At 38.8% G+C, this 20,681-nt stretch overlaps 1 protein-coding gene across 1 annotated transcript in view; it reads right to left on the bottom strand.

Moving 5' to 3' along the window:
• Positions 1–1,646: 1,646 nt before the first annotated feature.
• Positions 1,647–20,681, bottom strand: part of Hsepi (D-glucuronyl C5-epimerase) — a 155,065-nt gene continuing 136,030 nt past the window's right edge. The window contains exons 4-5 of the mRNA XM_090384168.1: positions 12,184–12,429; positions 1,647–3,602 (exon numbers count right to left, since the gene is read on the bottom strand). Of these exons, the coding sequence (XP_090240294.1) occupies positions 2,575–3,602; positions 12,184–12,429 (1,274 nt within the window). The 3' untranslated portion in view covers positions 1,647–2,574. The remainder of the gene's footprint in view (positions 3,603–12,183; positions 12,430–20,681) is intronic.

The following is a 20,681-nucleotide window of genomic DNA, read 5'->3' as shown; positions in this document are numbered from 1 at the left end:
AATAGAAATCTAAAAACTGAGGCTTCCTGCTATTTCAGTCAACACTACAAGAGTCACTATTACTAAAATAAAGCGTTTTAGGTCAGCTACTGAATTTGCAGAAAAATTATGTCACATCCATCCCTATCATGGATGAATATTAAATTACCCTCACGCTAATGGCTGAACAGCGCGAAGTTTATTACACATACTGTGTTCAGTAACTCTGAACATAACTATCAACGAACTCGCAAACTGAAAAGTTTTGCTCTTTGCTTTCCCTAACGATGAAATGATTTAAACTGAACTGACCACAGTTCTCGTGGTTGACAAAATATTACGTATACCAACAGGAGAGAGAGAAACAAAAAAGAGGTTGTCTTTATAACCCATGTAGATGCGTAAAGGTTATACCAAAGCATCTCAGAACACATAAATCAAAAGTGTCCCTTAGTAAACAAAACAGACCGGGATTGCACTAGAAACTGCGTAGTTCTAATCGCGAATGAAACGGACTGTGGTTAAATTTTATAGTAATTTAGGCGATTGGTTTAATAAAACTATATTATTAATTTCACGTGGTATATGAGTGGTATTAATTACAATAATAATCTTAAACTGCCTAGTGCCAACCCAGTTCAGCGATTTTAATTGACTAATTTGTCAACTACTGCTGTGTTCTAAATTTTGTAATAAAAGATAAATAATCAAATCATCAAACGTACAGGTGTAGGAACCGCGTAATTTATTATATTATTACACTGGACAACTGGGCACTTCTGAATTAAATGTTTAGGGTTACCAGGTGATCCCTCAGAAAAATGGGCTAGCTAGCTGTTGCACATATCTGCCTGCAGCTTCGCACATTGGCATCCATTACCTCAAATTAGATAAGCTTGCTGGATGGTTTCCATAAAAATACCGGACACCCAAGAAGAAAGTTTGGGGGATAAAAAAAAGTTTTATAGTAAGAAAAAATATTAATATAAAATATAATGGAACTAAACTGATATTATTCAAAATAATAATCTTGAACATAACTTAAATTTTATTGCACAATTTTTTTTGAGGGAAAACAGCCTTCATATCCAAACAATTGACAGGTATATTAAATAATAATAACTTCGGGCAGATTTATGTTCATCTGTAATTGAAACCGTTAACTATTCTGGCTATGTGAGAATCATAAAGATTACCAAAATATAGTTCAGCAAAAACTGTTGCAATATTTACACGAGGACATTTACATGGCCGGTATTTTCTCAATTTGTTTAACGGACACCTGGCAACCCTAATGGGTACCAAAATGTCGAATCGGCCCTACGTATTCATCTTCTTTGTATAGGTTTGTTGGTTTCCTTCACAAGCAGAGACAACTAAAACAAGTCTTTGGAGCAAGAACCTATGCATTATGTTTGTTTATTTTCACTTTGCTGAAAACTGCTCCATGCTTGTAAAAACTAAAATGGAATCTCGCCAATACTGTGTGGTGTAGGGTTATTTTTTTGTCATTGGCAAGAATACATTCTTGACTAAGGATTCAAATATCAGAATAGAGATTAGACTCTGTTTCGGAAAGGGAAAAATTATTCTGTGTTGTAATGGAACGTATAATCCACTGGAAAAACACACTCAAAGTTCACAAGATGAAGATATTTGCCGAAAGATAAAAAAAAAACTAAATCGTGAATCATAAATGTGTTTTAATAAGTACTATGGAAATTAATTTTAATGTTGATAACGAAATTTCTAGCTTTAATAAAAGTTCATATTTTCTCAAGAACTGAGTGTCATCGGCCTTACTTTAGAGTAATCGTGTTCATATGCATTCACGTATTTTCTTCTAACAGAGTGAAACTGATCACACAAAATCCTTTTTGGTCCAAGAGCCATAAAAGGAATTGCGTGACGTTATAACAAGAAATACTGCGATAAGGTAAATGGTCCCTTTTGAAAAAGATGTACAACAATACCCAGGGAAAGCTAATATTACATCTACAAGAAAAATATCTCTGCAAAGTAAGCTTTAAGGTAACGGGAGCAGAGCTGGAAAATTATATTTAAAAACTTAAAAATTGTTTCCACAAAATTCAATTAACTATATTTTGCATTTGCATGCACTACAGCTGGCAGCAAAGTCCACTAGGTTTTGTGCTTCACTTATTATTCACAACCTGTTGCATCATCTTGACTTCTTCAGGTCCGTTTTTTCACTCTTCTAAGACATCGAACTTCTTCGCAAAGGCCATATGTAGACATAGGGTTCAATGGAAGGCCGTTGAAACACCTGCTGAAGAGATTTAACAAACTGGACACTGGTCTGGTCTATAAATCATACGTGTATATCATGGACGGGGAAACGTTGCAACAACCCTGTAACAGTTTACAATACCGGGTATAAAATTCATCCACAACCGAAGAGGAAAATGCTGTAAGGGAAATATAACTTCATTGTTTTTTGTTTTTTTTTTGGTGGGGGGGGGAGACACAATCACAAACTACATTTACCACAACCCAATCCATTCCTCCCTCATCACCCGTGATCTTTTGCGTAGTGAATCAGTAAAATAGATATCACAATCAAGAAAAACGAAGTCAGTTATGTGACGCTCTTTTTCCTTTCATGTAACCTGTCCAACGGTCGGCCGTGGTCCTCAAAATAGGATCATCATGAATGGTACTAAGGAACAACAGTTGATTAATATGAGTTGTGTGGTAATCCCAGCGAGCCAAGTTCGGTGCAACGCCTAAAGAAAAATGGCGTAGATCGTAAATAGAACCAGATCCTGAGTCGAAGAGAGGAAGCATCTTTTTTAGCGATACCAGACCATCTTCGAGAAGTTGGCCTGCAGTCCGACAATCTTCGTGAGTGCAGCTAACCTTCACATCATAGAGGCCCACGAGTGAATAGATAAATCCATTTAGAACAAATGAGCTAGGAATTGTAGGATATTCCTCATACCACACGTACTTTCCAAGGAACGTTGTCATGATACCACGATGCTCCGATCTCACCTTAAAAAGTCTAATTGCTCTAAGAGCGGCTTCTAGGTATACCAGATCTCCAGTCACTCGAAAAGCTCTAGTGAGCAAAGACATGGCTTGACCTTGTGCCATTGCGGAATACCAGCCCGGGGCTAGCTCAAGCATACCATTGGACAACTTTCGTGTAACCATGATTGGCCAACCTCCTTTCTCGTCCTGCTGCCTTACCAACCAGTCCGCAGCAGAAAAGAAATGCGCCATGTGGGCAGCAGAAGAGAGAGTAATGTTATCTATTCGACCTGATCCACGGAGTACGAGAGAACGTACTCGAAGAGTTCGAGGTTTGATCGTCTTTCTTCCACCCTGAATAGGAGAGAGACCTTTCTGAAGATCGATTACAAGATCGCGGGTAATTCGTTTCCACCGAGGACTGGAACTGATTCCGTATGTCACAGAGTTTTCAGAGGCAGAAAGAAGCAAGTCAGACATGACATAATGAACATTATAGAGCATGTGATCGGTAACGCTCTCGACTGCCAAAGTAATACTGGCATTTGCAGTAAGCTGGACGTCACAGCTGAACGTTGTCTCTTCCATGTCCTCTCCAAGGATAAGCACCACGCCTGATATGGTATCTCCTGAAATGATAAAAAACAAACATGTTACGGTAACAAGCAAGGGGGAAAATATTAACGATACTTATTTTTCTGATTTAAAAAACAGGTGAGAAACTTAATTCATTCTAAATTTTTTTTTAAAATTACCTATGGGAAAACCATGTACTGTATTATATAAAAAAAAAGGCGTCCAATATGAAAATAGTAAAACATAGAGGAAAGGTGTCCGCTTATGCCAACTGTCTGTTAAGCTCCGGAGAAATTCACAGGATCATCGAAGTTAATAGAATGCTATATAAAACTTGAACTGTTATACTAAGAAAAATATTAAAAATGTTATTTATATATACATATACACACACACTGGTGTTCGAAGAAAGTGCATCACCTAGGAATTTCTAACCCCTTTTCGGAATGGTATGTTACATTAATGACTAGCATCACAAATGGAAATATAAACAAAGGATATTTATTAATAGTTAAGGCAAAGCTAAGTAATATTTGACAGGTGCTCTCAAAATATTCCAAAATGAGCATTTTCAACCTTTATACAACAGTTTTGGTAAACACGACAATGAATCCCTCAATTTGTTTATCATTTTAAATGGAAAACAATATGAAAAGTTCACCAGGTGCAAACTAATATTTAGTTGAACCTGATAACAGCAGCACACCGTCGAGGCATTGACAAGATCAATTTCTAAAGATAATCAACTGACAGTTTGTGGTTCCAAACACGAATTATGGCTTCCTGAAGTTCATGAAGGGTCTTTAGTTTCTTTCTGGCAACTGCAGATTCCACACGATGCCAACAGTTCTCTATAGGATTCAGGTCAGAGCTGTTTCCTGGCCAGCTAACAGTTGCAATGGACCGTTCTTCCAACCATTTTTTCACCTGTAACAAATGTAAACACATTACTGTAGAACCTCAAATGGAGCTAAAGTAACTACAGAAGTGCCCACTTACACTTTTCGCCCGATGACGAGGAGCAGAGTCGTCCTGAAAGGTGTAGGTACTTGGCAGGTTTAAATGGTCTCTAATGGTTGGCAGCAATTTGCCTTCCAATATAGCCAGGTATCCATTGGCATTTATGGAACCTTTTATAAACTGCAGGTGACCTACTCCGCGTTATGAAATGCACCCACATATCATTTGGCTGGTAGGGAATTTCACTGTAGACACCATGCAGTCTGGATGGTGTTCTTCACCACGTCTACGGCGAATCGTTTGTCTCCCATCAGAGCCATGCAGATTGAATTTATTCTCATTCAAGAAAATAACTGACTTCCACTGCTTGGGGGTCCATTTGACACGCTCCTTACACCAAATTAATCGGGCCTTTGTGTGAGGATGGGCTTCTTCTTAGAACGACGGGCTACAAGTCCATTTCTGACTGTTACTGCACTTGCTACCACTTCTGTATGTTCTTCCCATTCTCTTTTCAGCTCAGACGAAGAAGCTTTACGGTTTCTAAGGCATAAGCGCTTAAAACTGCGGTCCTGTTTTGGCGCAGAGACGTTTGAGTCCGGTTCCTTTTTCCCCATCAGCAGAACCAGTATTCTTGAGTTTGAAAAGAGATCTACTCACTCTAGACTGATTACAAGACACTAAGCAACATGACTGGAAGAACATCCTTCTTCACGTAAAGCAACAGTAGCACTGTTGGTGGCGGCAGCTGCACGTAATTCGCCATCCTGACACAAGCAAGGAATGACTGCAACTCTTGCAGAGCGTGCTTATATAGCTGAAAGTAACAGCTTATGCAATATTATGCCATCACCTACGCGTGTCAATCTTATCTGATGCAATCTTTAAGAAATATTGCCATACAATTACAATTTTAAGGGATGATACACTTTCTTTGAATACCTGTGTGTGTTATTTATTTTTTATTTTTGAGACTGAAAAGCTTTGGAATATCCTCGCCTCTCGCAGACTCGTGATAGTAAAGAAAATTCTGCCTACCTGGTACTCTCTCCCTTTACGAAACTCGTAAAGGGAAATACTACTACTTCTGAATAATCATCCAGATAGTTTTTATGTGTTAGTAATAGGGCTGCATTTCCGAATCTGATGATAAACTAATAAATGTTATGACCTTTGATAGCTTTTTAGCTACAACACGGTGTTGTAATGGAATCTTTATACCACTCATAAGGGCAAAATTTCTCGTGCAGTGCATAAGTTTCACTCATATAATGGATAATTCCAAACTTGTGCGAATTTCGGCTTCTTTACAGGAACTGTAATCAAGAGTTGGGTACAGTATGTGAACGGCCATAAAAGAGAACAAAACTTCATATACAATATTGCGGTTTTCTAACTAATTATCAGATACTTGATAAACGAAAGGCCAACATTCTCATTAGCAGTGAGCTAAATTGTAACTGATCACAATGAAGTCAATATGGTAATTCAACCTCATCTTTTAATTAAAAAGGACGCTAAAAGACGTGTACGAATGAAATTTCTGCTTATTCATATATCACACAATTACAACTACCTGATGGTGGGTGGTTGTTACATTCTTATACACTTGAAACATCTCTGCAAAACGATTTATTAAAAAATAAAACCAAAACAATATGGATAAACTTACAGTTAATGTTTATAGTGAGCACCAACAATTTATACTTCTGCAGCTATTATTTCATTCTTTATCTTGCGTGACCACTTTGAGGTCATCCTTAAATTTTTTTTTATGTAAAATCCTGGCTTGTAGCGGAGAAGGGTGTTGTATGCAGGCATGTACAATAAAGATTCTTCTTCCTCTTATGTCATGTTACACACTTTTGTTAAATTATCTTATATTTTATAATGATCAATTTTTTTTTATATATTTACCATACAATAGTAAAATATTCTAGTGTCTAAATAAGATGTGATATCTCTGCTAGTCCTCTTCTGTAGATCAATCACCAAGGTATTGAAAATTTCTATGATGTTCTCTGACAACAATCTCAAGCAGTCCAGGTTGATTTCCATACTCCATAAGGGAAACCTTATCAACTTGCAATATGTGTGTTCGATACTAAGTTGCCTATCTGTGGAACCTTTATCATTCGTAAGGTGTATCTCAATTTTCCAACGCATCTGTTGTTTCCGCAGGCACACATTGATTTGAGAAAAGGTTTGCCCTAGAAATAATGAAAGGTTTTCCTACAACACCACATCCAGTATTACAGGCGTTAAGATAAGTCATTACGGTAACTACTATTACTGTCTTCTCGACTCTGGAAAATAAAGTGCAGTGAATTGTAGTTTAAGGAAGAACTGAAGCGTAAAAACCAAATTTCACAGAGTGTAATACACCACCCATCGCAATTAATACCTAGAAGGCTCGAAAATTGTGTTATTCAGTGACGAATCACAGCACACAAGTTTTCTGATCTGATGGTCATGTTTGAGTCTGGTAGATGCTCTGAGAAACGTTACTTACTAGGTGCGTAGTCCCAACTGTGAATTGGCGCGCCACCATCTGCAGTTGTTTCTTGTGGTTTCGACTGAGCCCATTGGTCGTTCCTAGATCATTAAATGTCATGCAGTACATTGACATTCTGGGCAAATTTTCTCTTCTTATACCAGGTATAGGAATGCACATCGGTTTCGGCATAACCATACACAATCAATAATGACTACAGAATTTGACGTGCCTTTGCTTTACTGACTGGTCAGGGCTAGCTCCGACCTTACCTCCATTAATCTAGAAAGTCGGCTTTGTGCCAAACCAACATGCCCGAAATGAGTAGCTGAACTGAAGCAGGAATAGACCAAAATACTGCATTCTGTTATTCAAAATTAGTTTGGAATCTACCAACGAGGACACACTGTATATTATCACGCCTTTCATCTTCGCATTCACAAAACAATACACATGGTAACTATTCAAATCCGCTTCGAATTTAGCCAGACTCATTGCCTCTACGACGTCGTGGTAGGGGGTCAAAGGTGAATTTAATTATGTTATTGCCCGAGATTTTATATTTGTGCTCCCTCGTAGTAGTAAGAGGCATATCATGCAAGCGTATGAGCTTATGTAGCATCAGACAAAAAAAAAAAAAATAAATAAATAAATAAATCACACATTCATTCCCTCTAAACGTTTGTCCAGTTCCTCCTTAAATTTATTTAAGCTATCAACTTCCACAACGACACAAGGAAGTTTATCCAGCAATTAACCACCCGCTGGCTAAAGGCAAATTTCCGCACATTTATTCTACAACCGTCTTTCCTTGATTTGAATCTATGCCCCTTCATGTTTTTAATCTGAGCAAGCGGAAGAACCCCATCAGAATTAAGTATGCTCACCCCATTCAGGGCCTTATACACATCATACAGACCACTTCGCAGGTGCCTAGTCTCCAGTCGCTGCAATTTGCAGAACTTAAGCCTTTCTTCGTAAGATCACCCTTTCGTTTCCCTTTTCTGTTCACGCTCAAACAACTCTACATCCTTCCTAAAATGAGGCCTCCAGACCTGCACGTAGTACTCAAGGCGTGACTTGACCATTTCCTTATCCCTACTAGCAAAATTCGTGTATATCACTGATAATATCCCATTACCTGCTCTGACAGCACAATTACTCCCACACAGTAGATACATTACTCTAGGGTTATTTCTACCCATATGCAATACTTTGCATTTGTCAATTAAACTTTAGTTACTACTTCTCAGCCCATCTGCCCAAATTTTCTAGATCCTGTTGCAATAGCACACTGCAATTACTGTCATTAACAACCCTGCTAACGGTTGTATCATCTGCAAACTTCGTTAAGCCTGATATATCTTCATCAATATCACTGATAAATATACAAAACAACAGTGGGTCCAACACTGAACCCGGGGGGGGATTTCACTAATAACATTAGTCCACAAAGAGCAGCGTCCATTGTTTACCACTCTTGTCTTTTCTCACAAAACCACCCTGCTGCAATTTGTACAGCCGTCTTCCATGTGCAAGTGTCAAAAGGTTTCCTGAAATCCAAGTATATGATATCAAAATTATTTTTTGCATCTACACTGGTGTGCAAAATTTAAGGACCAGTCAGGTTTTCACCTGTAACTTTTCATAGGAGTAGCCTGGATATGGGAAAAGCATACCAAAGGAACCTCGTGAGGTACAGAAATGATGAAGGAAACAAGACCGACACAACAACGGTACAGAGGTGGTCCTCGGTAGGAGATATGGCCACCCCTAATGTCGATGCAGGCTTTGCACCGTCTGTTCATACTTAGAACAATGTTGTTGATAAGTTCTTGCGGTAACATCGTCTATTCCTCTGTCAGCGCCATCTTCAGCTGGTGAACATTTTCTGGTGTGTGTGGACGTGCCGCTAGGCGTCTCCCCAGAGCGTCCCATATGTTCTATGGGATTTAGATCGGTGGGAACGGATAGGCCAATCCATACGAACAATGTCCTCACTTTCCAAAAGCATATCAATAGCTGCAGTGCGATGGGGTGTGGGGTTATCATCCATAAACACGAACTCGGGGCCAATGGCACCTCGGTACAGACTCACATGAGGAAGGATTACCTCGGTACAGTAGCGTGCACCGGTTTAGTACCGCCTTCCAGTATCTGGAGTTGTATACGTCCATCAAAGATAACGCCTCCCCAGACGAGAATACCTCGACAGCCATATCAATCCCTTTCAGTGATGTTTTGCACACCAGTGTAGTTCCTTAGTAACTACATAGTATCAAAGAGCAGCTCCGTAGCCGAGTTATCAGGAGCGGGAGTGCAGTAGCACACGCTCCTTGAGTAGACCGGGGTTCAAGCCCCTGACTGCTAAATTGAGAATGGAAGCCTCTTCAACATGAATTGTTGAGGAGGCTTCCATCCTGCAGTGGGTTGATAATGGCTGCAGTTTATCCAATCAAATTTGTCAGACAAGACTTTCCCTTAACAAACTCAGGATGTGTCTCAATCACTGCTGCAGTCTTGTCTAGATGATCCTGCAATGCATCTTTAACCAGTGACTCCATTATTTTACCCGGAACAGAAGTTAAACTAACTGGTCTGTAACTTCATAAATTTTATACTTGTGTCACCCTTAAATCTCCCTTCGTGAATTGGAGATAGATTTGCACATCTCCAGTCCGTGGGGACATCCTCTGAGTCCAAGGATGCGTTCATAATCATGGCTAAGGGTTTGCTTAGTTCTTTTGCTGCCTCCTTTAATATAACTGGATATATCTCATTAAGCCCAGGTGCCTTTCTTATGTTTAACTTCAACGATTTCTCCTCCACTTTGCTCTCAGTTATTACAAATTCATTAAGCACCCTGTTACAGTTTGATAAACTTCTGGCATTTTCCTCCCTTAATAACTCCTCATGTGTGAATGTAGATGCAAAATACTCATTCGGATTATCAGCTATCTGAGGAGGATCATCCGTAGTGTCCCCTCGTTAAACCCACGAAGCGAGAACAGATCCTTTTAATTCCTCCCCCCCAAATGTAGATTGCAAATTTACAATCTTCTACTTTTTTTTTTTTATGTAAAAACATCTATAGCGACAACTAACAACGGAATGTCACAGTACCCACGCGACTGCTGAGAAATATGATGTGAAATACTGAAATTAAAGTGATAGCATACGGGGCCATATTAGCCTTGTGGCAAAGTTGCCGGCTTGCTGAATAGCTAGTCGAGGTTCGATTCCAGCTGATACTCTTATGGGAATTTCCCACGGGTTTTCCTTTCAGCACGTGAGGTTTTTCACAGGGAATGACTCCAGTTTTCCCCTTACGACAGAGGGATGTGTGTAGACTACACTCTGCAGGGTTTTCGCTGCGAATTTTATTCTTGATGCAAAGGGGTTAGTGGGGCAGCCAATGCGACCATCATAAGGTGGGTTGCGAGCAGTGTATTTAACACACATGTTCTGCTCCATAAAAGAATGCAGTGGATTTGAGCTGCAGCTAAATTCACCGATTAAAATGCGAATAATTATGCTGTTCAGCAAAAATCAATTACTGGGTTTTGCACCTGCTGCAAAATAATTTCATTACAAAAAAAAACAAAAAAAAAAACACAGTAGTTAATGTGCGTAGTGCATTTCATTTCAGACGCGTTAATAATTCATGATTTATAAGAGAAAGTACTGTTTCTGCGCATGTCAGAAAGCATAATATCCAGTGTTTGATCTATAGTATATCGATAGCCCATGTGATATATATATTCCAAAAAAGGAAAATAATAATTGCTGGAATTTTATTGGTGTGATTTTAATGAAAAATAGGGAAGAGTCGACAAATATTTCTTACAGAGCGAAATATAAAATTTCCTTAAAATTCATCCACTGCGAAGAGTTATTACATGCAGACGGACGGATAAAGAAATAATAACTGTAGCATTTCTATTAGACTGATTTTAATGATATTTGGAATGCTTAACAAATCTTTCTAAAAGGTCCAAATATAAATTTCATGAAAATCCGTCCTGAGAATTGAGTTGTTACATGCTAGCGAGTGGCAGGCGTGGTGAAAGCAATAGGCGCGTTATGCATATTTAAAAACGGGACCATATTTTACAAATCGGGCAGTTAACTGCATTGTTACGTATGCTTGCTTTTATTTATTTTTTATGTGAAAACGTCTACAGTGGCACCTAACGATGGAACGTAAGGTAAATGCAAACGTTGTGGTCAACAATTTGTATTGTTGCAATCAGACTTCCTGTAGCAGTAACTGCAAGAAGTAGGATTGTGACATCACAATCATACTATTGTACAAACTGATTTCGCTATAACCTCTTCCCAGCCAAGGATGTTTTCACATAAAACATCTTTCGTGCGTAACAGGGTACGCACGCTTTAATTTTTTTAGGTGCGGTCTCCAAATCTGAATACAATACTCCAAACGCAGTCTGATCATCGCCTTGTACTATAAATCAGAACAGAACCTTCACATCCTGTTTACACTGCATGGAAAATTTCATGTCAGGTTGAATTATAAATCATAACACCTTAGTCCTTTTTTGTCTTGTACTACTTTTAGCTCCTCTACCACTAACTTATGTGACTAGAATTTCTGTTCCTCCAATTGCATAACCTTACATTTAGAGGCTTCAAGATTTAGATGTGACAGATTGAAGAACATGTCTTGACTAGAATTGTTAACCACCGTCCCACCTTCGAATCATCAGCATACTTTGACAGCTTCCCTTGGATACACTCTTCAATATCATTTATTAAAACTGAAAGCGTAAGGGATTAAAAATATTGACATGTGATATTGTTTGTTGATTCATGCGTATAACTTGTGAAATTTGATGGGAAACGGAGAGGGTTTGACACACGTTCACACCAGGGCCGTTTTAAGAACCCTCGGGCCCCCTAGCGAATTTCCAAATGTGGCCCCTATCAATTTTAAATTTTGTTTTTTTCTGGGTCTCTCTCTTAGTCGCATTCCTAACCGTAAGTGAGGCCCCCAGTAGGCCGGGTGACCCATGCGTTAAAATGGCCCAGGTTCAATAATACCACTCCTAATAATAAACTTCTCTATTACCACTGCGTAAATTCTAAAGCTAAAAAAAACTTTATAATAATAAATATAATAATAAAGCAAAAGCCACATGCGGATCAGTTCAATAGCAAACCTGAGGTTTTAAATTCCAGTACAGAACTTAGTGTCGTTTCATCCTTCACTCGCTTAAGTAGCGCCACCTGGTGAGAATCTTTAGGAAAATTCCAGTGCCCGTGGAAAGTAGTATCGCCGTCGTCTAGAATAACGACCGATGCTTCTGCTTCTGTAAGATTCTTGCTAAAATGACTGAGCCCAAACTGGGCAATTTGGATCGGATAATAATGCCCTCTAGTGTCCCACTGAGTAGAAACAGGAACTCCTAAATAAAATTAATACAAAGTTATTTTTCACTACTGCTTAATCTACATTTCAATCAATTTAAGAAATACAGTATAATAAATACCAAAATACCATATATGAGAGTGCTCTCCTTCAATTACTCTCAATCTAACAATTACTCTCCTTCAGCAGAATTCTACCCTGGCCTTTAATTCTAGCCTATTTGAGCGATTTTCCAAATAATACCACGGGTTCTAAGCTGGATTAAAATTAGGAGACTGTGGGGAACAAAATAACCTCCGCATATATTCCGAGTAGTCTTCAACACCCCTGTAACGTCCTGAAACATCCAAGAGTAACCAGAGTGTTCAACGATAAAGGCAAAGGTGCTTACATGTTAGGATATTTCCATTCTCTAATATTCTGACTCCATCGGATATAAATAACTATCGATAAATGACGCAATTCATACAAACACCCAACGTCAAAGGGGCGCGAGGCATGTTTTTTTTTTTTTTTTTGAACTATTTATGCCTGAAGGTTATGACTATATGCAGAGAGATATAAGATACACAGTTGAGCCATGGCGATGTTTTTCTACAGTTACTTCTTATAAAATCGATATTTTTCATAGTTAAGTAACAATTAATTTATATTTAAATGTATTACTCCGCTTCTACCTTCCTCATCGGAAGAAAAGGCCTTCATTACATTAACAGCGCGCGCAGCTGTTCAGGATCAAAGGTTACACAGTAATAATATCTTGTTTCAAATTAACCTAGTGGCATCATCAAGGCCAAATTACACAATCAGAAGCTAAATTGCTTTTTAAAACTTCTATTGCACGTACAGAAACATGGCACGTTGTTTTGTTTATAATTAATCTGATTTCTTTCCTTCATCCGATGAATTGCATTTTGACAATGTAATGATAAATGAATTTACTGGGAAAATTGAACCAGTTTTCGCAATGTAATTTCGACAATTTTCTTAGACTCGAATGGGTAAGTCTGCCAAGGACTGCTATGGACATTCTAAACAATTTGCTTGTTTTGTAAAACGTCTTTTGAGATATAAAATGCCACCCTGTTTTCACTACTACTACTACTTAATTTACTTCCGAAAGCCACCACTGTGGATCAAAGACAGATTTTGGGCTAATCTCCTACTTTACTTTAATCTATTTGTGATTTATCTTAACTTCCTAATCTTTAATCATAAGCCTCGGCTGCAATGAATTGCCGGTACATCTGTGGCAATGATTTATTTATTATTTAAGACATATAGCGTAATAAAATCGCTCTACCAAAATACAGGATTAGAGAATGCAGTTAATAGCAATTCACGTGGTCCTACAGTAAACGCGATATTTATTATAAATAAATAATATATTGAATATGTCATAACCTAGAAATTGTAAATGAACGACATTTAATGTCCGTCAGTACAAGTTGCATTCGCAGGCCAATTTTAATGTTGTGCGGGCCGAAAATGCGGGAATAAAATAAAATTTTTACGCTCTATTGCATTCGATTTTCAACCAAGGGATCATTCTGTTCCCACTAGAGACCGAGTACTGGGACTTATGTTCAAGCAGAGTTATCCACGATTTTGCTTAAGTTGCTAATATATTTTTAAATTGTATAACATCCCCTGAACAGATGACTACGCTATCCATTTAAAATTCTGAGAGACCTCCAGGACAACTGTTTCGAAGCTACTGACTTCGGGATCCAGAATGATGTATGTCAAAATTAACTGTACTGTTTTTTTTAAGCCTGTAAAGGATTTCTTATTACTGAGATTTGCTATTGTGGTACCGAGGGCAATCGATTCTAAAATGAATTATAAAAGCTGAGCTGGGTAATAATCTGTCTATCTAGTAAGGTTAGTTCTAAAAAGCAGGTGGTTTCGTGTTTTGTCATGCTGGGACAGAAATGCGAAATTTGATTTTCAGGATGGACAGTTTCAGTAGTTATTGCCACCTCCTCGTGGGAAGCCATAAATATATTGTACCTGACAACACCGTTATGATTTAAACGCAGATGACTTTCTGCAGCTCGAAGCGCTATAGACAGGACATAGTGAAAGAACTCTATAAGCACGAACAATAAGCGCTCTGTGAAAAGAATTCCCTGCAAAGGCTTTCCTGGATTCATCACTGTGTTTTTTATTGTTTGGTATTTATTTATTTTTACCTTGTTATGTATTTGCAATCTGTTTTGATCTCTTGCAATTCCAATGAATGCATTCAAATGGAATTTGCATGATGTACACCCTTCTAGCCGACCCAGGCTGTTCCAGGGGTGTCCACTGATGTGGAAATAAAATGATATTAATAATAATCTTCAGTGCCATCCACTGCATTACTTATACCACATTTTTTAAAGGACTTGACCACAACTTTAGTCTTAATATCATGCCACGACTTCAGCACCGATTCACACACTTGTGCTATTGATGGACGTTTCATCCCTCCCGTAGGCGTCGTATCATGGTTTCCCCCTCTATCATCCATTTATTCCATTGCTCCCGCATGTTATTCTTGAATGGCTTATTGATGCTAACATATAACGGCTGTAACTAGGAAGTTAAACCATCCGGAATTACCGCCAATTGTGTGTTCATCATTTCGGCCAGTTGTTTGATATTTTCAGTCCTATGTGTTCTAAACTGATCCCATACTAGTAGTGAATTTTTATGCAATAGTCCACCAGGACGTTCGGACCAAACGTTTACAAACCAATCCTTGATACATTCTTCATCCATACATCCCTTCGGTTTTATAAGTACGTGAATTCCATTTGGCAGTTTATCTTTCCTAAAGTTTTTCTTTTAAAAATTAACACTGGCGGAAGTTTGGTTCCATCAGCACAATAAGTTAAAACTGTGGTGTAGTGTGTCTTTTCATGTCCAGTGGTTTTAATAGTTATAGATTTTTTGCCCTCTCAGATTCACGGTTTTATTGGATGGCACATCAAAAGTCAATGGAATTACATCCATATTCCCGATTTGGCAAAGTTCATAGTTGCTTCGTTTTCTGTCTTAAGGACAAATTTGTGGAAATCTAATATTTTCTGTTCGTACTCAGCAGGCATTCTCTGGCCTATTCTAGTTCTCGTGCGTAAACTTAACCTGTTTCTTTTCATGAAGCGATAGCACCAAGATTCAGTTCCTTTAAAGTCGTGTATCCCAATATCAGCTGCTCGTTTCCCTGCTTCTACTACTATAATTTTAGTAGTCACTGCAATACCCACGTCTCTAAGTTCCATTATCCAACTACACAAGTTTTCTTCCAAATCTGGCCATTTAGATGGAATTTTACCAAGGTTGTGCTTTGTTTTATCAGCTTCTTGTAATAAAAATTCCTGCTTCCTCCATTGGCGAATCATCTTCTCAGTAGGCGGTGGTCCGAAATTTTGTCTGCTGCTCTGTTCGTGTTCTTTAGCATATTGTACTACTTTAAGCTTAAATCCAATAGCATAATTTTGCCTTCTTGATGCGCCTGCCAATTGATTAGGGCTTCAAAGCGGTTGCCAACAGGAAAAGACAAACCTGGATGGACTTCGTCAAGGACTCAGGAAATTCTAACCCATGGGGACTCCTTTATAAAATATCCAGGGGGAAGACATACCCCAGATGTCTTTGGCTCGGTACAGCTTCGTGAACAAGAAACCATAACCTGGCACGATTCGATCAGTGCCATAATTGATGAACTTTTCCCCACAGACGATCCAATGGAAGACCAACCTGAACATGCAGATATCAGAAGAAGAAATTCACTCTACACATCAACCTCACCTGATGAACCTTTTACATCCCAAGAACTGGAGACACCAATGAACAGAATCAACCTGAATAAATGCCCTGGCATTGATCTTATTGAGTATGCATTCATACAAAGGGTGTTCAAACTGAAACCAGAGCACCCACTTCTCCTTTTTAACCGCTGCCTTAGAGAATCTCTCTTCCCTGAGCCCTGGAAAGTTTCTCTTCTCCGACTCATTCCGAAGCCTAACAAACCACCAACAGAACCTCGGGCATTCCGCCCCATTGCTATCTTACCCAACCTTAGTAAAATTCTGGAACGACTCATAGCGATAAAAATTGTAAGCATATTTCAAGACAAAGGATTTATCTCTCCTTCGCAATATGGATTCACACAAGGTCGCTCCTGTGAGGATGCACTCTCAGAAATAATACTCCATTTGGAAACCTCCAAGGCCAAGTACGAACTGGCCGTCTTTGTAGACTTTGAGGAGCCTTTGACCGGGTATGGTGAGAGAGTGCTCTTGAGAGGCTGCGCACCACAACTCTACTGGTTAATCAGAACTACTTCACCGACAGAACCGTTACAGTACAGGCAAGACATAGGCAACTAACACGACCAATTTACAGAGGATGCCCACAGGGCTCCGTATTGGGGCCCCTAATCTGGAACCTGGTTCTTCAGGATTGGCTTCGCCGCAGCTTCGACAGTACCAAGATCACTGCATTCGCAGACGATCTCACCATCATCTTCTCGGGCCGCTCTCGGCGAGCCCTTCAGACCACTGCAAACCACGTTCTTGACGACCTTGCCGACTGGACTCAAATCAATAAGCTCCGAATCAATCCAACAAAAACCAATATGATGATCTTCGGAGCCAAACTCGACCTTCGAAGGTCTCCCCAAATTAAAATCTATGGCATGCAGTTACCTCTTGTGACCCAAATCCGAGTCCTAGGGGTAATCATTGACCATAGACTTACTTTCCTCCCTCACCTTCGGAATCTCAACATAAAAGTAAGAAACCTCAGCCTCAAAAGTCAGGATCTCCGGGAGTGACTGGGGGCTCTCCAAGCGCACAATACTCCTTTACTAGAAGGCGGTGTTCCTCCCCATAGTCACGTTCGCTGCAGGGGCGTGGTTTTACCGGGCAATTAAGTGTAAAATTAAAGAGAAGCTGAACTCTTTCCAACGGGGACTTCTCCTGGCCACCCATCAGATCTGCAGAACTGTCTCCACAGCAGCAACACAAGTCATTGCAGGGGTTCTTCAACTCGGCCTCTTTGTAGTTTATAGGGGACTATGCTACAGAATACAGAGGAGGATTCCTGCAGCATTTCTAGGCATCCGACTTAACTTAGACACGGACGTGAAAAGAGAGAGCTGCGCTGCTATAATGAGCTAGTTCATATATGGCAGACGCGATGGTACACAAACCAACAAGGGACTAGTCACGAAAAACTTCATACCGGATGTTACCTTTGCAATGGCAAAATCAGTTACGAAATGGTTTATTCTCACGATGGAAACCTTCTATCTAGTCACAGGACATGGGGCCCTCAATGAGAAATTGTTTCAATTTAGACTTTCAGAGTCAGAGCTTTGTTTCTGTGGAGCAAAGGAGAACTGGTCCCACATACTCTTCGACTGTGCTATGTATAATGAATCCAGAGAAAAGCTGAGGAATAACATCCAGAGATTCTCCTCAACTGCAGTGGAACAGCTAATCCAAACAGCAAGTAACCTTGCAGCACTCTAGGCCTTTGCAAAAGAAGTTTTTGCTAGAAGGAAGAGGCTTATTCTGGGGGCGAACCAAGTTCTGCCCCAAATCAATCAACTCTGAAGATAAAATTGGACGATAAGATTCGTTTCACCAAGAAGACCTGGACAATACTTAGAGTTTAAGTCTGTTTTTGATGTTATGGATGAGTTGCTAGTGTAAATTTTATGCGTTGTTGTTTTTTTTAAATTAATTTATATATTTGATGTTTTTACAATGTTGTATTTATTTATTTTATGTAAGATACTCAGTTGAGAGTTGTTAGGCGGATTTGAACTTATGTTCTGGGTGCCGCCTTTAGTTTTAATAAAAAAAAAAAAAAAAAAAACTGTAATTCACTTGTTACTCCAATAACAGCCTGATAACGTATAGTAGTTAACTACTACTATACGTTAACTCTTCGGTTTTTCGCATGTACTGTATTGCCACTTTCGGCTTTTAAGACGCAGGACGATTTTTTAAGGTATTTATAAGGGAAAAAAAGTGCGTCTTATAAGCCGACAAATACGGTAATTATTACTGGAACCTGCTCATGTATTGACTCAATACATGAAAAAGGTTCCATGCGCCTCCAGGCGCTTAAGTCTTAACAGTCTCCCCCTCGCCCCAAATATAACATCACTTACTACTATTTTTTTAAACGTCTATTGATGTTCAGCAGTGTTTCCATATTAAAATTCTTCCAGTATCCAGGACCGACTCGTATTACCAATAATAAAATAAATGTGCCTAATTAGTATCATATTCCTATTGTTTCCCAGTCTGTATTCCTGTGTTATTTCAGACTTGTCATTTGTGGCATTTCTAACTACTTGTTTTCTGAAAGCTTAAAGTATGATTTGTCAGGTGGTCTCAAGCGCAAATCATATTGCTTTCAAAACCTAATGTTTAGTAACGTTTTAAAAAATAAATCCTTGTTTATCTAAATAATTATGTAGACCACAGAAATATGCAATAAATTAATGACAAGCCAGAATTAGCATTCTGTGATACAATATTAGGCACCCACAATTTTTATCAAAAATAAGAGGAACAATAATTATGTAATAATGCTTGTCAACAAAGAAGTCAATTGTTTCGATGTGCTTAACTTCTTATTATCATAACAAAAGGAAGCGCTTTTTAAACTTGGGTAATTATTGAACTACTTCTTACAGATAACACATAATAGCAAGAAAAAGCTTTTCTATAAGTAAGCTGTCAAAACAGCCCTCTCCTTCTAAAGCATAAAGTATTTCTGAAAAGCTTTGTACACCTTTGAATAACCAGCTTCACAAAACGTCCTGCTGAAAACTTCATCCATCTATCACTCCAAATCTTGACATTTGTTCAGAAAAGTCCTCCCTACCGATCTCCGTTACATCCCGCATTTCTCCAACACTCCACTAACTTGTATTCCGTTTACAGACGATGAATCGATACAGTGTGCGGAAAGGCTTAATTTAGAAACAGCAGCCGTCTCTAGAGAACAGCTGGCGCGCACACTGGCCGCGCCGAACATACACACTATCCTCCCTAGCCTACGTGAATCCGGATGACATTTCCATGGTAACAAACGGATGGTGACGTCTTCCATGACGTTGGAAGGGCTAGCCTACTACCACAGCATCGATCGCACAAGAGCTTTACGAACGGCTACGATCAGCTATTTCTGGCACTGTCGATGGGAGGGAATGGCTAAATAAAAGAACCCACAAGATTGCTTCAGGGGCCCACTATGTGGGTTCATTTAACTGCTAGTTGTTCAACGAAGAGCAGAGTACAATATATTCCACATGCAGCCTTCATAATTTTTGCCGTGCTTAAAGAGCTCATCACCAGATATAGTTTTAATAAGATGGAGTTCCCCCCTCCAGTTAGTGCAAATAGCACACTGAAAATAAGGCAGACTTTTTCCACCTACCCAGCTTCCGCAAGTTGCTGTAAAGTATCAGCAAAGTATTTAAAATGAGTTATTTACCTAATATTATTTTTAATAATATTAAGTAAAAAAGCGCCCGTTTTTACATAATATTAGAAAGCGATCATGGGTGCCTTAATCCATTCGTTAATATTTAAATACTATTAATGAATCGATTTAATTTTCCCCTTTCTGTAGTTTTCTTTTTATTCATGTTTTTTATTATTATTAAGTTTTACCCATAAAATTACACATTAAGTTTGCGAAGATAAATGAACAAAAATTTATCTTTATATAAATATATCTGGTGAGTATGGGCTTGGAACACCCAGGGTCCCGAGTTGGATATCATCATTCTTTTCTTCTCTTTTTTGGTGATTTCCTTCTAATTCTGACTCTGGTTTCTTTTCTTTTCTCTCTCTCAGGGTAACTCAGTTTTGGCTGGTGCTGGAAAAGCTCCACGCTTCCTTGCGCCAGATGGCTAATAATATGCGATTACTGTATTCTTATTCGAGAGTTATACATAATAGCAACTCATATAGTCACAAAAACAAGCCACTTTTTTAAATTTATATTAAAAAAATCCTGCATTTTTACTATAACTGCAGTGGCAAATCGAATCATCTGAATGTACACGTATTACAATTGAAAGTACAGTGCGAAAACCGCAAATAAAAAGTGTCATCATTTAAGAGATCTAATGATTAAACAGACTTCAATATCATATGTGCTCTCTTTATAATTCTATTGTAATGCGAAAAAGAATTATAAAGAGAAACGTTACTATCAGGAGATAGCTGTCCATGTTCTGCCATGAACGTACTGCATATTACTGTAAAATGA

The sequence above is a fragment of the Mastigoproctus giganteus genome, chromosome 10 (assembly GCF_048544385.1).
Source record: "Mastigoproctus giganteus isolate SK-2022 chromosome 10, ASM4854438v1, whole genome shotgun sequence".
Taxonomy (NCBI): Eukaryota; Metazoa; Arthropoda; class Arachnida; order Uropygi; family Thelyphonidae; genus Mastigoproctus; species Mastigoproctus giganteus.
Note: the sequence above shows the minus strand (reverse complement) of the source record. Positions and strands in the feature narration are given on the sequence as shown.